This window comes from Neodiprion lecontei, chromosome 7 (assembly GCF_021901455.1).
Source record: "Neodiprion lecontei isolate iyNeoLeco1 chromosome 7, iyNeoLeco1.1, whole genome shotgun sequence".
In the NCBI taxonomy this organism is placed as follows: domain Eukaryota; kingdom Metazoa; phylum Arthropoda; class Insecta; order Hymenoptera; family Diprionidae; genus Neodiprion; species Neodiprion lecontei.
Genome location: NC_060266.1, coordinates 17,361,648 through 17,383,561, shown reverse-complemented (window position 1 = coordinate 17,383,561; position 21,914 = coordinate 17,361,648). Strand labels below are relative to the sequence as shown.

Here is a 21,914-nt window from a genome sequence, read left to right as displayed (position 1 = left end):
TTATAAAATAATCTATGAATATTCGTATGATACATACGTACGGATATACTTATATGTATATGTACATTACAATAATATTGTACTAAATTAATTACACATGCCTTAAGATAAAACGTACGTAGTTTAACTGTTATACAACAGTTCAATGTTGCATAAAGCTGCTAACTGTTATAACCAAAGAAAGCACCGCGTAGGGCTCAAATGAAGTCTATGTTATATTTATGATAGCAAACTTAATGATCTTCTGCAGTACAATTAATGTGTTGAATTTCAATAATGGTATTATAAGCTCTACAATATTTCAATAGAACAAATATTACAGTGGTACATTACTCTTTTTACTCTTGTATAGCTTTATTTATTTCGCCCTACTTCAATTAGACATGAATTATTGCATAATAAACACAAAAACGCCTGATTACTCGACACAAAATCAAAGATATCTCTGATTCACGTTTCAAACGTACACACAAATATTAACAGTGACTCACAAGGCATTGGTACACGTTTCTGAAGTACACCTTAAAATAAATAACGTCTTACGTCCTGTTACACGTGCAATGAACACAGGAAAATTATTTGAGAATCCGCAGAATCTTGATTATTAATTTTGTACCCTATAGCGAATTCCACTTGCAATAAAGTGCGCACTCGGTATGATTTCTCTGGTTTTCTCGTTTCTCACACCAATTGACATTCACGGAATTTGTACTCGGTCTGCACTTTTTCTAAGCCAAAGTCGCCATTAAAAATGTGTACCAAAGCCTTGTTCAAAGTTGGTGCATACCTTCCTTCAAATATTTTCATTATATGACATCTTACTTCTTAGTGATCGTAGGATACAATTCCTACTTTCAAAAATTATGTAATTGAAGCGATTGGCCATCTTATTGAAAAAACTATACATAGTATCCAAACCGAGGCAGGCTGTTTGGCCGGAAGAAGCTTATTCAGTCGCTGAAAGTTTCGTTTGAACAATTATGAAACGTAAAACCCCATTCTTCCGCCACCAAGGGTATAATAAAAAAAAATTAGTTCTCTCGCTATTACAATTAATCAATCGAAATTTCCAAACCGGAATGACCTTTTCAATCTACACATAACATTAACACGTTGCTTTGAGATCACTAAATAACTTTTGGTTTGGAAACTACAAAATACTTAGCATGGCATTGTTTAAAAGACAATCATGACACTTTAGGCGTGATCAGTATACATATTTGCATTATATTCCATCTACTCCGTCTTCTTGAGCTGCTAACAATAAGTCTGAATTAGCCCTCAAGTAATCCATGTCTTAAACTGCATTTCAAATACGAGCACCTAATTTACCTTGTTAATTATTGTGCTTTTCAAAATATATCTAATCATTTCAATCATGTCTGTTTTCTTCTTTCATTCGATAAACTATATAGCAAGGCATTTTAATTCTATCCCTTCAATTTACACATACTACAACGGTCATTTGAGACCTTAGGCATCACATCTTACGACATCATCGTCAAATTGAAAATCTATAATTAATATTGTTTTTTAAATTTTGTGAAGCATCTTCGGGTCCCTTACGCATCGTTGGTTTCCTTTGTAGTGACAGGCAGTCTGTCCGAAAGTGGTGACACATATGCCCAACCTCCATCCTTAGTTTCCTTAAAAAGCTGTTCCACAAAGTAATAAACACCTGAGTAAATCTGAGTCGAGAATTCTTATTAACAGATTGAGACTTAGGCATAGTCTCCAATGACCTGCATTTTGTCTCTTTACCCCCTTCATTTTGAACTTGGGGATAAATTGTTTTCAAGAATGGTTTTCTGATATGCCTTGAGAAAGATGGGACTGTATTTTAAGGGAGTTCAAACCATACGAGAATTAAGGTTCAGTTTTTGCTAAAATTTGGCAATTCAATAGATTTATATAATTCAATCACCAGATCAAAAATTTTGTATTGATTAATCGATTATAAGCAACTATGTCTTCGCTCATTTTACACCTATGCTTATGGAGGAATGGACGAGAATTGAAGTTATCATTTAAATTAGTAATGAAGTGACATTGAAATTGCGCTGACATTTTTTTAGGCAGTAGAAGCAAGTCTAATAATAATTCATAAAGGTATTTCAGAATTATTGACCACTTCCATGATATTGGAAAAAATTATTTGAAATAATGTATCCAGCTGTGCAGGCCATGATATGTTGTGACATGGCAACAGCGCATGACATGCGTAAAACACGAAATTACTGTATTAGAGTTACTTTTTGCTTATACATTAAAAAAGTGGACACCATGCACGACAGATCTTGGAAGTATATAGAATGAGTATACAAAGCTTTCACAATAACAGGACGCGACATTGCCAAACTCTGAAAAACTTAATACGCTTAATATGCTAGTCAGACACGCAGCTCAACCGAATTTTGTCTAGCTACGTAATGCCGTTAAAACTTCCTTAATCCTTACTTGACACACTGGGGTACAATCCCATATGAAATCTATGTAATTCCAGAGAAGTGTGTCAAATAAGGGTTAAGTGAAATAAAGCCATAATTTTTCCTCTTTCCATCACTTATGGAATTTATCATTTATATGTATAGTATATGTATAAGTCAATCCACGTCAAACCAAACGAAATCGACCAAAAATTTTCATCGATCTTTTCAATTGCTGTGAATTTTTTTTAACTACTAACGATGTTCTTTATAAACAGTAGCCTTTATGAACTTTTTTGCTTTCGAATATCTTTGTGTAATTAATCCCGATTTTGAAATAGACTGTATATAATACATGTAATATACAGCCGCATACACAATGTAATATACAGGCTATTTCGAAATCAGAATTAATTGCAAAAAGATATTCGAAAGCAAAAAAGTTCCTAAAGACTACTGTTTATAAAGAAGATCGTTAGTAGATATCACATATTATAACTATTATAAAAACGACCATTTTCTTCCAATCCAGTTATGACCTATCATATAATATCGAGACGAAGAATAACCATAATGATACTGTATAATATAAATATAATCATCTAGTTACAACATTTATATAAATTTAGAATAAATAGTATTTTAGATGTAAGTTTGATATAGTATTAAGAATTCGTATCGTGTAGTTATATAATACAAAGAGTTTAATAAACAATTCAAACCAATTTGTTGGATTTCAATAAACATTATTTCCATTTTATGTGTACTTGGTATAAGATTGATCCACGCCGCTTGCCAAATAACTCGATTGTCGGCGCGCGCGCGCACCTCCGCTCGATTATTAATATTCAAAAAATACTGTCCGTTAATTCTCCAAATTGAAACTCACCTATCTGATAGTAAATTGATCAAGGAATACGCCTATATTTTTTTTTTTGGAATTTTACAGCGCGGTTTCGATGATAAAAATCGTGTTTGAAAATTAATTGTTTATAATAATCTTCAATTGTTGCTATTATAAAATTTGCAGCAGCATGAAATGGAAGCCCAATTCCAGCTCTTTCAAATGAGCCCATGAACGAGTTGATCAGACAAATAGAACCTGAGATACGAAGATTTGAAGGAGAGCGTGTGTGACGGTTTTTCGCATTTTGGGCAATTTTCAACCTGGAATAACTTTTCAAATAATAAAGGTAGAAAAAAAAAATAAAAAATTGTTCGATGAATTTATTTCACCCATATAATCCGTTAAAAAAAATTCACAACAATCGAAAAGATCAATCGAAAAAAGGTGTTCGGTTTGACGTGGACTGACTCATATGTATCACACTATAGGGACATTTATTCACCATCAATTAAATCACCATTTTTCGTACCCTTTCAGATATTGCTCTAAGTATTACTTGACAGTAGTTTCTGAATTATTTTCAGACTTGTAAAAATGTTGTTTTCAGTTAACTTGTAATGCAATAGGTCTTATATTTTCATTTTTACTGCAAAGACTGTTTCGAGGAAAATAAAATTGAAACGAATTCTTATGCACTCACATGTTATCACTTTTAGTTTTATATAATCTACAAGGATATGTAAGAAACATATGGAAATATCAACATAGTTATCAACTTTTTTTTCTGTGTGAATTGACCATGGCATGAATATGAATCACGTGAAAGAATTTACCTTAGTCTGCCAGGGAACATTACTTTCCTTCCGTAGGCGAGCTTCGTCTCTTTGTCGTTGTTCGATCGAACACTTAGCAGCAGTAGCTCGATCCATATCATTTAATCTGAGTCCTGCAGTTACCTCGCGCCATACTTTTCTCGATTCGCATTCTTCTTGTTCGCTAACAGGTATCACTCTTTTTTTTTCAGCCTTCAGTTCTCTCACGTCCGCAAAGAGCTCTGTTTTCTGTTTTTTTTTTTTTTTATTCCACAAGGAGGAAAAACGTTTTTAGAAACGGGCAACAAAAGTAATGAGATTTTGCTCTATTAATGTTCTCTGCATAACAGCTGAGCGCTTACCCCGTCAGACCATTTCAACTCCATAGTCCCACTCCACTCGCCATTGATAACGAGGAAAGGTTTTTTGTCGGCTGGCTGAAAGACCTGGCAAGTAACGCGATTGCGTTTTCCGCCATAGAAGGGTTTGGTAAGGAAATCAATGGTCGCATGATATCCAGTTTGGGCACAGGTTATTGTAACTGCACCTCCCAATTCAATCCATGGAACAGTAAGAATAGATCTTCCGTATCCATTAGGGAAAGTAAGAACATACTCTTCGCCGTGTTCTAGAACGCTGACCCATCCTTTACCAACGTTGTGCACACCGATGCTAAGGCCCAAAAATTTACTCTTGGTCCAAACATGGGCACTGAAGCTAATTTTCTTGGCGTAATGTTCAGCATAAAAAGCACTGACTGAAATTCAATTAGAGCAAGTTATTTTAGATATAAAAACTGTACAGATGTTCGACAGTTTCGTTAAACAAATTTTACCCGGAGGATGATGAGAAACTTGTTCAGAAACGAAGGTTAGTTGATTTTCTCGGCACCAAGGTACCGGCCCATCATTTACAGTATTAGTACTGGCCTTTGAAAGTGTGTCTGATTCAGTATCCTTTGGAAGGTCCCAATGACATCGAAACACTTCACCAAGGATCGGGTTGTATGGTTTTTTAGCAACTCCTGATTTACGTCCTGCATGGAAGCTGCAGAGATACCATCGTACCGTTTGCACCATTCTCTCTCTTGGAGTGGGCATGTCTGCTATGCTAAAACGCATGAATTCCATTGACAAGATCTATTGGCCATTCATCTGCAGGATTGATACTAAGAAGAAGTGATTCTTTCTACTTGAAGAATTGACTTAAAACTCATGATTTAATACAAATGAGTTGCACTACTTTGTTACTTGTGAAGCAACAAAAAAAGAAAACTAGGTAATTAGGTGAGAATTGCCAAGTAGATCTCAAAGTAACTGGGCATGTTTAGATTAAATTTATTTCGAGTACAGGAAACTATTAATTTTTCCTGATTAGAAAGTTTGTGTAGATCTAGAAACAATGGCATGATAATTGTATTTATAATCATGTCTGATCTAGCTTTTTTTCCGCGACAAAATTTAAACAATTCCCAGTGTGAGGTCCCAACTGAAAATTGGACCTGAAAATCCCTGGCGTTTTCAAGTTTTTCAGGGTGGCCACTCAAATTGGATTTGAAAGTCCTCTAACTTTTCCTGATCGAAATCTCAAACTTCTTGCTTTGACATATTCCATTTGCAACACTTCCACTGTATTTTAAAAAATATTGGAATTAGGTTGATCAAAAATAAAAAACTGAAGGTTGTAAATACCAGTAAATGGGGAAATGGGGTTTCCTTGAACTTCTTTCTCAAAAAAATTCTTTTAATAATTTAAGTCATGTACAGAAATAGCATAGTAGTAATTCTGTGCAAAAAACAAAGTAATTTGCTACAAGCCTTGTCTTTCAGCGTTATTTGTGGACTCCAAGTTTTGTATAAAAATGAAATTTATCATAAACAGAAATTATTCAAAAGCAAAATACGTACCTAACAAAGAAATCTGGATGTGCAAAATAGTCAGCATACATTTCTAAGAGCGACCGGCGCTCCAAAATAAATGTGGGCAGAGCAACTTTGGTTAAATCCATACCAATCTTTACTTGCGACAACAAGTGTGCAACCACGGAGCCGTGACTTTCCATTGAATCCACTGTTAAATATCATGTTAAGTAGTAAGAATGATACATCAGTAGCATTGACGCATAAATCAAAGCACTTACCTTCTGGCTCACTTTCTTCATCATACAGAGCTGCAAAAAAAAAAAAAGGAAAGTCTTTGGAGGACGTGTGTTAGTTTTGTTGAGACACAGAGTTGACATGCACTGTGGACTTTGAGAATCTATTACTCGAGAACGAGGCAAAACGCTATCTTAAATTTAATCCTCAAGCTTTAATGTACTGCAAAGTGCATACCACATTTTTTTCAGATTTGTGGGACACGGAGATCAGTGTTCAAAAAAATCTTCGAAAAATGAATTATCAAATAAACCAATGGAAACTCAACTTTTGTCAACTTTCACCTCTTTTTTTTTTTATAAACCTACAAGATTTTCTACACAATGTTTAAAAAAAAATTTGCTCACATATTAATGGTTAGCGACATGTCAATAGGTCAATAAAACCTTGATAAATTTCTAATTGCAAATATCTTAATGTAATTTGCAATATTGGGTTTATGCTTTCATGAAAAATTGCCAAGTATTCTATGACTTATCTGCTTCATATAGATTGGTCCTTATACTTTTGGCCATGTTGAAATCGAATTATTCAAAAAATCAAAAACCTCGTTCAAACTTGTCAATACTTGAATCATCTATAATATCGTAGAAATTGCTTGGTTTTTACTCTCTAACATGTCGTACATCTGGAAGCATAGGTGTGAGAACCAGTAGTGCCATAATAAAGAGTCTCGATTCAGGATTTATATCCATGAGCAATATTAAAGTTTTTTTTCCCCAAAACTAAGCAATACACGTTTCTTTAATTATTTGACGAGGTGCAAAATACTTCGATGGATACGTGAATTTTTTGTTTATAGTCTATTCATACACGGTATTTATTCTACAAAATTAATGTGCAAGGACCATAGCGCCTCTACAACTTGGGTTTCGCAAAATGTTTCGAGTGTTGTTTCTTCAGATAGAGGAAGTTGGTGAGTCAAAAATAAATCCTTTTTCATTATTTTATTACGAGATAGTCGCACATAGAGGATTTATCAAATTAATGTATTTGCAGACTATGAAGATTTGCCCATGAATTCAAGAAAAATAAATACTAAAATTTTAAATAAGATCTTAAATGTCAATTTCTGATCTTCAATCACTTTAAAACTATTAAGAATCTAGTATACTCGTTCGATTGCTCTTTGAAATGACTCATTGTGTACAGAAAACTATTCTCTAGAATCGTGAAATACACTTTTTACTTAATGCCGTTGGTGTCATTGTTTGTCAATTTTTCGAGAATACCCTGCTATTAATTTTGTTATACAAAAAGTGACTATATTGCATTAGTTACGGGGGGGGGAAGAAATCTGTTCATGTAATTCGATGAAAAAAAATACCGATTTTTGACTCACCGACCCCTTTAAGGTGGCATAAACTTCCATCAACCTTCAACTCACCATCGTAGTCCAAGGATCCATCACCTTTTGTGGGGGGTGGAGGAGGCTGTTTTCGGTTATCGCCTGAACTGCTTTCTTGTGTTTGTTGTAATCTATCATTTACTCGCCGTCTGTTGGATGATTTGGCGGTTAAGTATGTAAAATCCAAATTAAATAAAACACTTGTCGATAATAACAAATTTTTGTTGTGTCAATTTTTCTTGCAACATGCTTGCATCACTCGAATGGCACTCAGCGTGAAAAAAGGAACGAGTGCTTCTATTTGTGGTCTGCTAATGTTGTATTACTGACATAGTAGTTGAGCGATCAATTTGGGTTAGTTTAAGAATATAACTGAAAAATGTCTTGTCAATCTGTAATTAAAAGTATTGAAACTGACCATATAATATAATGTTACGTTTGTTTCATGTGTAACTTCCATAAGATTTCAATATAGTAGATGTAAGTGCGTCATGATAAAATAACAATACTTTGTCAAATTTGAACATTCGAGGCATTACTGATACTTACAGAGGCAAATGATTGTGCGCCGAAGACGGGGATGAAATAATATCTTCTGTTGCATCAAAGTAATCATCATCTTCGTCTGATGATGAGTACGAAAATTCTGGGACTAGAAGGTTCATAGCTAAAATAAAAACAAAAACAATGTGTTAGTATTATACAGAAATTACATTAACCCAATTACAAAACCGTGAAATATGAATTTGAATGTTTATGATTTGTCTGGCAAGAATCTATGAAAAGTATTGTTGATTTAATAAGTCTGAAAGCATGTTTTCATCCATGAATCATATAACAATTTGGATGTTACAGAATAACACTTGCTCATATGTATATTGATTCGAACCTGTAATAGTTTTTCCAACATTTTACCATCATAGTATACATGTTTTTTCAAAATTTGATCAATTTCTGTAGCAAGCGGCATTTTATTAGCTACGAATGGTTGAATGCTAGACGAAAATCAAGCATAATACGAGTATAGCATTCCCTGAAGGGTATCAAGCTCATCATCGGTCAGTAAGAAATATTATCAACTGAGAGTGTAACTGAAATTGATTTTTATACCGAGAATATTTCTACCAACCGTACCCTACACGCCACCTGCAGAAAGCCAGCGACAACACACGCATTAGTTTTCGTTCGCAGCATTTGTCTGGCTACGCTCAGCTCAAGTAAAAGTTGTACATGTGTTGTGACTCAGGGGGTGGTGTGTAGGGTGCGATTTGTATTAATATTCTCGGTATAAACATATATCTCATTAACATAGAAGATTAGAGAACCGCGAAATCAAGTAAAGAAAGTCTCAGCAACTAATGATTTTAGAAATAAAATACACTTGTTCAGTTTTAATAATTCAACAATCGTATTGTTTGCCCAATTTTAGTGAATTAGGGTTCATTTCGATTGTGAATTAATTTTTAATGACGTGAACATGTTATTTAATAAATTATAACTTTATAATTACAGTCGATAATTATTGTACTTAAAACGTTGGTGTAAATAACTACCGAACTGAAGATGAGATCTATTACAGGCATTCTGCCAAGAATTCATTTATAAATAAAACAGTCAATTTAATTGAACGAACCGTACATTTTTGGCATTTAAGAAATGATGTAATAATATAATTGCTCCGTATATTGATAATCTGTGTTACTTTTTATGAATTAAAATTTGCGGGTTATACATTTTTTTTTTTTATGTTAGAGAAATTTAATTGTACTATTTATATTCAACCTGACTGAGTTTCATTATGCATTTTGAATTAAATTAAAATTAAAGTAATAGATAATCTTTTTTCAGAAACAATTTTACTTGGGACAATTATATTGCGGTAATATTTTAACAGATTCACACCCAAAATAATTCATGAAATTAAGAGTCATGCTGAGATTCTTGATGAGTTGAAAACGCAAAATAGCAGAACAGTGAATTTCGAACTTACCATTTGGCAAGATTGGTACCCGTGGCTCAACACATTCAGAGCCTAACTCAATACCAGCCTGTACAGTGGCTTCGGGATTTCCTGCTGGAACTAGAAAAATTGAAATCTGTTATCAGTACTAAAACAGAAAATTGGAAAGAGATACTTACCATGTGTGAGCGTAGGCAAAATGTGGACAGGTTCGGCAGGACCTCGGTATATCCCATTCACTGGTATGGCTGTATTCTGAATAAATGTTTAGTGAATAAATACGATCAAAACTGAGCCCTGTCATTTCTGTATTGTCGTAAATTGAGATTTGGGAGAAACTTCGCAGAATTTCATATACCTTTGCAATTTGTAATTGAACAATGGTGTGCTTTACTGAATTCAGCATAGCATTCGCTTGAGTTAAAACTGCAGCATAAACTTCTTGCTTTTCATCTACTCCTTCCGCAGAGTTATGTATTTTTCCTTCGATCAACTTAATCTGATCAATCAACAACTGAAGATAAGCATCTGCTTCTGCAACTTTGCGATCAAAGTCCTGCTTAGGCGGTGGCTTCAAGGGATCCCAACGCTGTAAGCAAGTGTACGTATTTTTAATTGTTGTTTATATTTTGATTTTTATACATAGTCCTTAAGTATAGCAACGAATCAAGTCATTTATTAACTTCACTGCACAGTGTTTGTGCACAAGAATCTCGAGCAAAATAAAAAAAGGAGCTATTGCGACCGTGTAGTGATGGCTACTAAACTAAAAATAATCCATGGATGTAGGCTTAGTATCTGAAAAGTTTTTTGATTTATAGTTTCATTCAAAACATTTTTCAATATCAGGTGAAAATGTTCATTTATATTTCACTTATTATATCAAATAGGTACTTAATAAGTAAGACAATGATAATAATTGATACTCTAATCACATAAATTGATATTATATTGCGTCGTTCATGGGTGTAAAAAACGGAACCAATTGTGAGGAAAAACAATCGATTATTTTTGAGGATTCTTACTACCACGTAGAACTATCATTCAATGGATTAGGGTCGATAAGACTGGCTTTTGGGTCCACCACTTTATTAGTATCAAGATATGTCGTTTTACTCGTCTGAGAAGACCTCATTATAACATTCTAAAAGGGCTTTGCGTTGAAGCAATGAGATTCACAGGTATAGACACTTGTAATACCTCAATTGACATGACATTTCATAGTCTAAGTTAGATCAAAGAAGACTTCACGTAGTTAACATTAAACACACACGATCATACTTCTCCAAAAACTGTACATATGTATGTGCCAATAATACATTTTCACTTGGTGCAGAAATAAAGAAATGGCATGAATTCTACGAATTTACTATTGCAATTTCGTAGATTCTATTCCATTTCTTTATTTCTGCACCAAATGAAATAAAGAAATAAAGAAATGGCATGAATTCTACGAATTTACTATTGCAATTTCGTAGAATCTGTTCCGTTTCTTTATTTCTGTGTCAAATGAAAATGTGTTGGAGTGATTTTGTTCAGAATTGTGTTTAAAATGGGGCTGTTAAGCCCTTTTTTGCATTTGAGATACACGGACTTCAGTCTCCAAGGGGGTACCCTGTTCGATTTCGATGTTGGCGTACATTTTGAACAAAAACACTACATTACATTTTCATTTGTGGTTCATTTGAAGTAATTCAATGTTTTTGGGTATTTCAGGTGAATATTTACTTCTGAAAGCATGTGTATTAAGTATTTTTGAGGTCAAGGAATCCAATTATGACCATAAACAGTTATTTTTCCTTGCATTAATACAGTTTTGAGCCCTCGAATTTGATGAATTTTTGATTATTTTCTCAAATGGTGTTACGGAACAAACTATCATCTTCTTTTTTTGGGATGAATTTTTCTTTTCATAAACACTGAATAATAATATCTTTGAGACCAAATACACGATTTCAAGAATTACCGAGTCAATGTGATTTATATTTTTTACAGTATAACTATAGCTTATATCATGGTTGGTTAATGTCGCTAAAAACAAGGATGTGTGATACAAGCATGTTAACAAGGGCAGTACGGTCTCTTTACTCTCACATCGAGCCATCGTAGAGGTAATAGTAAAACTGAGAATTGATCAAAATTGCAGATGTAGTGGCTGAATTAGAGACGCCAAGATTCTATGTAGATAATGCATTAAAGAGATTCCATGAACGGGTAATGACATCAAAAATCACCAAAATGTTAAATAATTTTTGAGGCAGTGTGAACTGTACATACGAACTGTAGATAAGTGAAAAGACAAACACTCTAGCCAGCAGTTTTGGCTTTTTGTATATTGTTTTGATATTTATTTTTCTTTATTAGTGAGCAAACTCTCGTCTAAATTGACAATACACAAGTGCCTATTTTTATGAATCCGATTCCTCCAACGCAAAACTCTTGTAGCAAGTTACAAGAGATTCTCAGAGGAGTAAAATGACACTTTGTTACTAATTGGTGGTTGGCCCGAAAACGGGCTTTTTTACCCTAATCATTTATTGAGTAGTTTTGATTGCCACTGATCAGATTTTTCAAATATCTAATAAAATACCGTTTATTGTGTTTGAAATGGAATTTTAGAAAATAAAATCAGCAACATTCGATTGTTTTAAAACATTAAAGAAGTTGTATTGCATGTAGATCTTTTATACAGTCCGCTCGCAAAATAGGTGAAGTGGCACTATTGGCAGAGTGCACTGTACATTGAAAACTGCCATGTAATACAGTCTCGAGTTTGGTATTTGTTCCTAATTATTATTCCAGTGATAAGTAATGCTGCTTCGCAGGGGTCACTGGAATGAACTCTTGACCAGTATTGTATGATAATTACGGCGAAGCATATTGTTAGGACTTAATCTTTTAAAATTATCTACTTTTTTTTACATTCATTAAATATTTGTTTAAACACAATGTTTTCACACATATCTGAAATATATAAGAGACTGTACCGCATATGAGTGTCGGAGTATAGTGTCTTCTAGAGCTCTGACCCAACGCTCTCGTTCATCACCATCTCTTGTTTGGAAATGAAACGTTTTTGAATCATCTTTGGATGAGGAAGTTGTTATAGTGAAAGTACTGTCATCCTCGTCATCGATTCCAATCACAGCCCCTCGTAGTCTGACGCACCCACGTCGAGCACCTCGCATCATCTTCTCCTTGCTCTAAAAATAAAATTCAAATTCGCCGTCACAATATCGACATCATATCTTTATTTAATAAGTACCTAGAAAATGCTACCACCGGGTTCAAAGGTTGCCGATTGTTAATACCGCGTGACATCAATTAGAATACTATTATCATAATAAATACTGCTTTAGAAAATTTAGCATTTAATTTTGCACATTCGAAATATGAAACTGCAAATTCTATTCTTGGTGAGATTTGAAATAATTGAAAATGAAGCATATAACACTTTGTACCATTATTATTTGTGGATATAACAATGAATACAAACTATGTTTTAGGGATGCAAATATTTTATGAAGTTTGCAAAGGATTCTTTCCTCAAAACTGCACAGGGGTATCTGTTTTGCTTCGGAAGCTATCAAGCGAATTTTTGATTGCCAACTGAGCATTGGCCACACTATCTTATGTATGTAAATAAATAAATGTTCTGCAACCAATGCACTCTCACTCAAGGTTGAATTTTGCAATATTAATGTAACAAAGCGTGTGCAAAAAGTAATGCTATTTTATAACTTGGGAGTGATCCAAAGCGCAATAAACCATAAACTAGGATGCATGTAAAGTAAAACGCACTTATTTAGCAACCACAAACCCTACGGAGTATTATTAAAGTTATAAAATAGGGATTCTGGTCAATGTTTCGTTATAGCATTACAGCGTGGCAAAACTTTTGCTGAAATAAAATTCCCTGACTTTTCAAATAAAAAATGTCAGTATTCCCTGACGTTTGGCGGGTTTCACAATCAACGATGCACTAAATTGTGTACCAGGGAGTGAAAACATAGAAATGGAACAATATTGTTTCCGGCTCAACTGAATTCATAAAACGTAGTTGAAGCTTCTAAATGATTGAGTAAAAAAGAATAGAGAAAAGTAGTATAATATAATTCCCTGACTATTCGTGGTCTGTTACTACCCAGAACAACCTAACAAATTTGAATCGTGTATTCTACATACGTGTGAAGCCAATGACTCGTAGAAAATAATAGAACAAATACTTAATTAATAGGTATTCGAAATGTTAATTTTACGTCCGATACAATTTGCCAACTGTTTCCGATCCAAAAGGAATATAACTGAGATTGTGGAAATCACGGAATTGCATACTTGTGAATTGAACGATTATTCATATAAACAAGTGCAGCATATTTGTTAATTCCAAAGATGGTTTCTGAAACTCATCTACTTAAAAGTGGTTGCGTGCTCCTTGCATGATTATAGAGAATACGAAAAAAGCATTTTAGATTCAAAGGTTTGAAGGTGAATAAATATATACCAACTCATTCAAGTGTACGGATGTTACATATCATTAGAATAGAATGACGTACATTATAATGATACAGGTAAAGAAGGGGGGCATTTGCGAAGGCATATATGAAGCAACGTCTTGGGATTGATTAGGTTTACGTATTGTTCATTCATTATGATTGGATCGTAGCATGGAAAAGATTTCATACTTTATTGTTGCATGTAGTCCTTACAGTAAGATAAATAAATTTCATTGGTTGGTTGGCTGGGTTAAAACAATTCACAATTATGGGGCTAGCAGAGACATATTACTACTACAATGACGAAATAGCGGGTGAGTTGACTAAACTTCTTATAATACTAAATCAGTGATATTCAAAAGGCTTTTTACATGTATATATAATAACAAATTTAACATTTGCAATAAATATATCAGTTCGAAATGGGGTTCAATTGATTTCAGATTCTCGGACCAACGACTGGTGGTTGATATCAACACCTTTGCCTGTGATGATAATAATAGCAAGTTATCTCTACTTTGTGTTATCCTGTGGACCACGCTACATGCGAAATACGAAACCTTATTTTTTAAGAACATTCCTTACATGGTACAATATTTTTCAAATCATTTACAACACATGGATAATCTATAAATTAATAACTGCTGGATGGCTAACACATCTCACCGTGGGTTGCGAGCCCATAGATTATTCGCTGGATCCAATGGCTGTACAAGTAAGATAGGATCCGAATCAAATCTGTGTATTCATATGTCCGAGTTAAATTTCATGAACGAAGTATGTAATTCCAAATTCGTCAGACGTGAATCATGACTAACGATCTTCCAAACTGATATTATTTGATCCCAAATATTCATGTAGAAAGATTTATTGTTTTAAATCTTTATATTCAAGGAAAAGTTTATGAGGTTGAAGTTAGTATCATTCATCTAACGATGCAAGTTTTATAAAAACCTTTATTTTCCAACATTAATTCCCAACTCTGACACCTGAGTCAGAGTTCAGACTGACCGTGATATTGAATGATCGAAACTCTGAATGTTCATCATTCCTGTTGGTCGAAATGTTGAACGGTCAAAACTCTGCACATTACCAACCTTTAGGTATGCCGTTAAGCGTTTATCAAACACGTGAAGGTTAGTTAAGATCAGAGTTTTGACCATTAGGAATTTTGACCTATTTGCGATTTCGACCATTCAGTTTCAATCATTTGGAATTTTTGTTCATTTGGATTTTCAACCTTTTGGATTTGCGATATTTGATGTAACGGTCAATGTGAACTGTGATAATTTGAAATTTTCACACGCAGCTGATTGGACTTGTTTGGAATTCAATAAACAGAAATAAATCTTGACTTACTTATATTCTGGAAACTCAAAAGCTTGAAAGTCATTGTAAAAATTGCAAAATAGCGATTCCTGTACCAAAGTTTCGTTACATTAATGGTGCCAACTTCAATTTTGTGAAAGTTTGGTGTGTCTGGGCATGTGCTCGATTATATCTTGACATTTCTCTTTTAGCAAGCAGAGGTAACCTGGTGGACCATGATTTTGAAAATAATTGATCTATCGGAAACAGCAGTGTTCGTTTTAAGGAAAAAAGATAGACAAATATCTTTTCTGCATCTTTATCATCATGTTACAACGGTGTTGATAATATGGATTTCAGTCAAGTACTTTGCAGGAGGCATGTGCACCTTTCCCATAATGGTGAACAGTATGGTTCATGTCATTATGTATACTTACTATATGTTGACAGCGAGAGGTCCAAGATTACGAAAAATCATGAGCTTTATCAAGCCCTACATTACAATTATTCAAATGGTGAGTTTACACCTTGGTTCGTAAGAGTTGAGAATTTATTACCAAAGTTACTTAAATCTGGAAATAAAATTTTCTGGCACTTGAAAATGTCTACAGGTATAATGGAGAAATAGATTTTTATTCGAAAACTGCCGAAGCTGTTGTGAAAATTTTTTTTTTTTTGCCACAATGTGAACTACAGAAAATTTTCATGACAAGGTTTCAAACAAAGAGAGTATTCTTAAAATTTTCAAGCCTAATGTTGTAGTACAGTACTCAAAAATATTACCATAAAACTTGAACTTGAAGCAATTAATACCGTGCAAGTTGTTTGGCAAATTTGGTTACAAATTACATTACGAATATTTATTAATTTGTACTAGATTCGGGGAAAACTCTTGCGCACGGCACCTGAAAATTTTGCAAAACAATTCGTATAGAATGAATGTCTCTATATTTTTGTTTAAACGATCTAAAATTCAAACATAATTGTTTGGAATGTTTGAAACCTTTGAAACTCTTTTCTGGGGAAATAATTTTTTTAAATATCAATGATTCAGATGTTCAAATTTACTTCCGGTTTTTCAGTGAAAGACTTCATGAAAAATTTTTGTCTCAAAGATAAATACAAATAAAGAAAATTTTCCACAATTTTATTTCTCGATTCTAAGAGCCAACTCTTTTTTGAACAAAACTTTGCATCTGATCCAGGCAAAACTCAACTTCTGAGAAATATAGAGATAGAAAAATTGAATGTTGATCTAACTCTCTATGTTTTGTAAACTAACAGTGGTTCTTTGCACAGATTCAATTTTGTGTACTACTGGTGCATGCCAGCCAAGCATTGTCATCTTCGTGCGATGTTTCAACAACAGCAGCGATGGTCTACATAATAAATCTCTTCATAAATCTTTTCTTGTTTATTCATTTTTATAGAAAGAATTATACGTCGCAAAAAAAGACTGTTTGATCTAAAAAATGTATCAGCTTTTAATGTAAATTGAAAAAAAAATAATAATAATTATAATAATAAATTACGAACACTATATATTTTTAGGTTCTCAGGGCATAGCCTGGGGATACCCATTTCGCCTGAGACGATGTTTAGTTTTTCCTAGTTCATTTTCTCATATTCCACTGTAATAGTGATTTGTCGATTTCTATTCAAAATGAAAAAATGAGTTGATATCATGTTTTCGACGGGATTTCCATGATGTTGAAGTTCGTAACAATTTATACATTTCTAGTAAAACTCCTAACTTCAATCTAGTTACAATTAATGATAGCATAATTAATACTGCAAAAAATCATACAGTAAGTTTTCTTAAACGCGGAACGATTCCGCACTCGAGGCTGGCAACCGGAGTTACAGCTCATGTTCAGGTTGAGCATCGTACCCTGCAACGGCCATCACAAACCTTGCCCAAACAAATCATATGAGCTGTAACTCCGATTGCCTGCCTTGGGTGATGGATCGTTTCATGTTCAGCATAACTCACGGTATACATGATGATGTATAAAGGATATATTATCGATATTGTCATTAGAATTCATTTACTCATCTCTTAATTTGACTGAGCATTTTTGTTCCAAAGACTGTGAAAGACTAGAAATGTAATATTACCAATTGTGTTCAGTCATTTCCCAATTATTTTGTATTCTAAAGAACAGCGCTTCTTCAGTTTTGAGCTTAGAGTTGCCACTAATTTTGGACTGTGAAATTTCCTGAATTTTCAAAATCCAATAATGAAACGTACAAGAGACTATTCGTTCTTTTTTTTTTAAAGTAACAAAAGAAACGAAAAAATGTAATCAATTGTTACGAATTAATTGTGATTTGTTTTGAAGTCTTGGAATTTTACCTGTTTGAAACGCTTAAGCAAAAACAAGTCGCGCATACACATATGCCAAGTGTTTTGCTAAAATTTTAATATTTGGTACTACATTGAAGTTTCGAGTTTCGAATTTTAGTTTTTCCAGAAATTCCACTCTATTCTCTAACTTTTCTACGACTTTTTCGAGATAGAACAAGTATCCCTGTCTATTCCACATTTTCTTTGTTGAGTGGCAATTCTGAATGTTCTTTTCAAGAGTTTTGGAAGAGATGGATTGATCTGCAAAACTACAAGCTGAATCGTTAAGATGTCAATGCGTAATTTGCAAGGCAAAACTCGTGTAACTAAATTCTAATGCAATCGTAATCCTACTAAGGCATTATTGTCAGGAATTGTTTCAAAAAGACATTAATTTTCAACATTTATTTTACAGGGGTATGAGGAGATCGAGGTCAGATTTGTGCATACGGTGAGGAAGGGGTTTTGCAAGGTTTCAGTTTTAATTTCTAATTATTAACACGAAAAAGGTATTCATCCGTAGTGTAGTCCAGCAGCGTGCATCGAATTTCAAAATCTATTAGTCCGATTGACTTGAAATTTGGATAGATCTTTGATTATGAGATTTTCTATAGTATGTTCGGATATTTTGGTAAAATTTTAAAAATCGAAGAAATGGTGACCCATTGGTAAAAATAATTTCGATTTTCAGTGATAAAAAAAATCTTAATCTTTGGTTGCCAACGACACTTCTTAAAATCATCCAGTCATACAAAAGAAAATGTTATAATCAATGATCTGTCCAATTTCAAGTGAATCGGTTGAATAGATTTTGGGATTTGATCTATACCATTGGCTCACACGACAACCGAATACTGTGTTTGTTATAAACAATAAGTTTGTTATCAATTGATATTATTCAAGTACAGTGCTCCCCCCCTAAGATATCCCTCTGTAAGATATTACTTCCCCTCATTTTACTATCATTTCCCCGCAATTCGGCTTCCCCACTATACTCAGTGTTGTTTACTTGCGCATGCGCGTAAGCCGCTACTATAAGTCAGCTGTCTACATATACACCCCACCTTTTAAGAGTAGAGGGGATACCTCTCTAAGATATTTTTCCTGGAACCAGAGCCCCGAGTCTGAAATCTTAGGGGGGGAGCACTGTAAACAAAAACTGAAACTTCAAAAAACACTTTGCTAGCTGTGAGTAAAAGTTCGATCTTGTCCTTCTAATACCCACGTAAAAAAATCAAAAAGCTTTGTTGCAACAAATCCTTATGATATTACCTTGATAATTCTACCATGTGAATGATTTTTTTCCCCATTGAACGGAAAAGCACCTCAATTTTTAATATCATATCATAACAACCAGTGACAGGAAGTTTACCGATTGTCTACTAATAAAAAAAATTTGTTCGATTCTTCAAAGTCTCATTTAGCTAATTGAATCATCAGAAATAAATTATGAGTAAGCTTCAAATCATTATGAAGCTTGATAAAATTTGGTGCATTTATTCTTAATGATTTGACGTTTACTTGGACTTTATTTCGGAGGATTTCAATTTACATTGCAAATCACTTGCAGAAGTCTCAATAATCGTCAATCAACAAAAACTTTTCTTCTTGTGCTTGAGTTGAGTTGATTATTTTTTTCATTTGTCATACATGAAAACAATGGAAAAATATAAACATTCGCCCCAAAGTTTGCTTTTATAGACTTGGAAGAAATAATGACGATTTTATAGTATTGATAGCACGAGTCTACGCAGATTTTGTGAAAATCGACCGCAGTATCAAAAAAACGACAATTATCAAACTCTAATAATTAATAACAAATGAGGGAGACCGGGTCTCACAGCAGTTATTTATTGGATTCTCCATGATGAATAAGTAATATCGTGCAAGTCGAATGAAAATCTAACTGTGCTATCAACCGCACTGATCTAATGAACGCACAGAGTGCTCGAGCCCTGTTTCGGTCCTGGCTGAGAGCCTCTGGGCTGCTAGCGCTTGCTGCTAGTTTCAACCACATTTTGGTGTCTGGGATTCGCGTATGTCATTTTTATAGATTAAATGATACTAGACACAGAAAAATTACTATTTGTCAAAAAAGTTCGATTTTACCGCCAAGAGAATGCTATTTCAAAATTAAAGAAAATCTATGATTTTAATCATTCAGCTGATAGAAATCATAATTTATTTACTTTTTGAAATAGCATTCTCTTAGCCGCAAAAGCAAACTTTTTCAACAGATAGTAATTTTCCTCTGTTCAGTATCACTCAATGTATAATAATCGCGTATACAAATTCCAGGAACAAAATCTGTGTAGAGTAACATAATTTAATTTGGCTAGATACTGAACATAAAATACTGTTGTTTTCTAATTAATTATATTTGTGTTTGAGTTGCTGAGGATAAAAAAAATCAAGAGATTTTTGTTTTCTCATAAATAGGCTTTCTTGAAGTTGGAGATGTATATGACCTAAACAGATCGATGCGTTACAGAAATTGGAAGCGTCCTAATGATGATGTCAGCGAATATGATGTATAAGAGTCGATATAGAAGACGGCAGATAAAGCAATTTTGTCAAGCTTTGTAAAATATACCCAAGATTGATCTCAACCTACAACGTATTCAACGTCTACTCAATTAAATTGAAGATATGTACGTGAGGGCACAAGTTTGTTAGCTGCACCTGAACTTTTCATTAATATATAAAAAGCATAGAATACGAATGTATTAAAAATGACATTAGTTTGCATACATATATAAACGTTAAAAACAACAAGCCATTTTGAAAAATGTGTGGGTGTGCAAAATATCGTGAACTTTCTAACAGCGATATAAAGCAATAACCGCAGATTTGTCAACCACAAAGCTGTATGTGCGTAGGGAAATAGTAATACACGTTCCAATCGTACATATACTTATTAGCTACTTGACGAAAAAATGGGTGTAACCTGTCATTGTTGTGTCGTTGGGTTAATACTGCTGATGTACAAGCTTCGGAATGACATTAATTCTCGGTTTATTAGGCAAAATAAATACTCGCCGTATAATAAGACAGAAGACCGGCATTGTCGTCGAGTACAAACCACCGATACTGCCATCCATTTACCACGTTGGTCCACTTGCTGAGCGAACCCTCCATCGTCGACATGTTTGTGAGGCTGCTATGTGCCCGCCTGCCCTATAATCCCGGAAAAAACAGGTGGGATCGAGGTCCAAAATTTTGGTGATTTTTGAACAAACTTGCAATCCAATTCCAAATCTGCCGCTATGTAAGCGCTAGTGTTGCCTTTAGGGACAAAGATGGGACAAATTTAACATATCGTTCATGCGTTTTCTTTAACTACGTTCAATTATAATTGCTACGTTTGATTATAATGTTTCCACGTGCATCAAGCATTTCTAGAGTGCTTTAAAGCAAATACTGTCACTAACTAACACAAGCTGCCTTGATAATCGTCTGCTACCTTAAAAGCCATAACCACATTTACGAATAGAACCTGATCTCTATATTACGGAACGAGTCTATTGCACGGTCTATTGTCTAGCACCTGTGAGTATGTAGATCAGTAATATTCGATGTGTTTTATATACCACCTTTCAGAAACGAAAAAACTGAAGGACTTATATGATTGGTCAATATTTGAAAATCTACTAATCGGCACCTTCTTCCAGACCTTTCGGAAAAGAAAGGTAGTAAATAAAACGCGCCCATTCTTAGTGTCTTATCTTTCCGGCTAACTTGTTTTCGATCTTAAAACAAAATGCAAGGTCGATCTATACGAATTTTGTGACGACTGACGCCGCAGCCGACCCTTAAGCTAGATTTTCACGTGCAGCAAACAGTTGAACGCAACATACTGTGATTAGTCCTTTGACCTAAATCACCATTTGGTGACGTTTCACGCTTGGTGATGTGGTGGATTGACCAATCAGAGCATGCTGTGTTCAGTTGTTTGCTGCACGTGAAACTCCAGCCTTATATAACTTGATGGTCTATGTGTGCGTTCCAATCGTGGTTCCAATATTAGCTCTCAACTCAATACTATCAACAATCTTTATCTCTTTTGCGCTGCCGAATTTATGAATAGCTCTGCCTCATTTGGTGTCACTATGACAAATGATTAATCGAAAAAAAAAGGAATAGCTGTTCTTCACGAAAAAGAGAAACCTATAACCTCAAAAGAGAAAAATAAGCCGCGAGAAATGTAAACGTAG

The 21,914-nt window shown here is 34.0% G+C and overlaps 2 protein-coding genes across 6 annotated transcripts; one reads left to right on the top strand and one right to left on the bottom strand.

Annotated features, from left to right (window-relative positions):
- Positions 1-21,312, bottom strand: LOC107222920 (oxysterol-binding protein-related protein 9). Of its 5 annotated transcripts, none has more exons than XM_046746202.1 (14): positions 21,294-21,312; positions 20,740-20,985; positions 12,537-12,752; positions 9,908-10,138; positions 9,729-9,804; positions 9,580-9,669; positions 8,139-8,256; positions 7,584-7,738; positions 6,226-6,255; positions 5,993-6,155; positions 4,921-5,195; positions 4,448-4,842; positions 4,107-4,334; positions 1-1,655 (listed from the first exon to the last, which is right to left on the bottom strand). In XM_046746202.1, exons 2-14 carry the CDS (start codon positions 20,845-20,847, stop codon positions 1,563-1,565), a joined length of 2,178 nt encoding a protein of 725 aa, XP_046602158.1. In that variant the 5' UTR covers positions 20,848-20,985; positions 21,294-21,312; the 3' UTR covers positions 1-1,562. The 5 variants fall into 5 exon arrangements, with proteins under 5 accessions (XP_046602158.1, XP_046602157.1, XP_046602156.1 ...); XM_046746201.1 differs by lacking the exon at positions 21,294-21,312 and adding an exon at positions 21,136-21,249; XM_046746200.1 differs by lacking the exon at positions 21,294-21,312 and adding an exon at positions 21,164-21,236 and having other exon boundaries at positions 20,740-20,877.
- Positions 14,174-16,888, top strand: LOC107222921 (elongation of very long chain fatty acids protein AAEL008004). The gene is made up of 4 exons (XM_015662462.2): positions 14,174-14,359; positions 14,489-14,760; positions 15,566-15,868; positions 16,653-16,888. Exons 1-4 carry the CDS (start codon positions 14,314-14,316, stop codon positions 16,815-16,817), a joined length of 786 nt encoding a protein of 261 aa, XP_015517948.1. The 5' UTR covers positions 14,174-14,313; the 3' UTR covers positions 16,818-16,888.
- Positions 21,313-21,914: the final 602 nt, after the last annotated feature.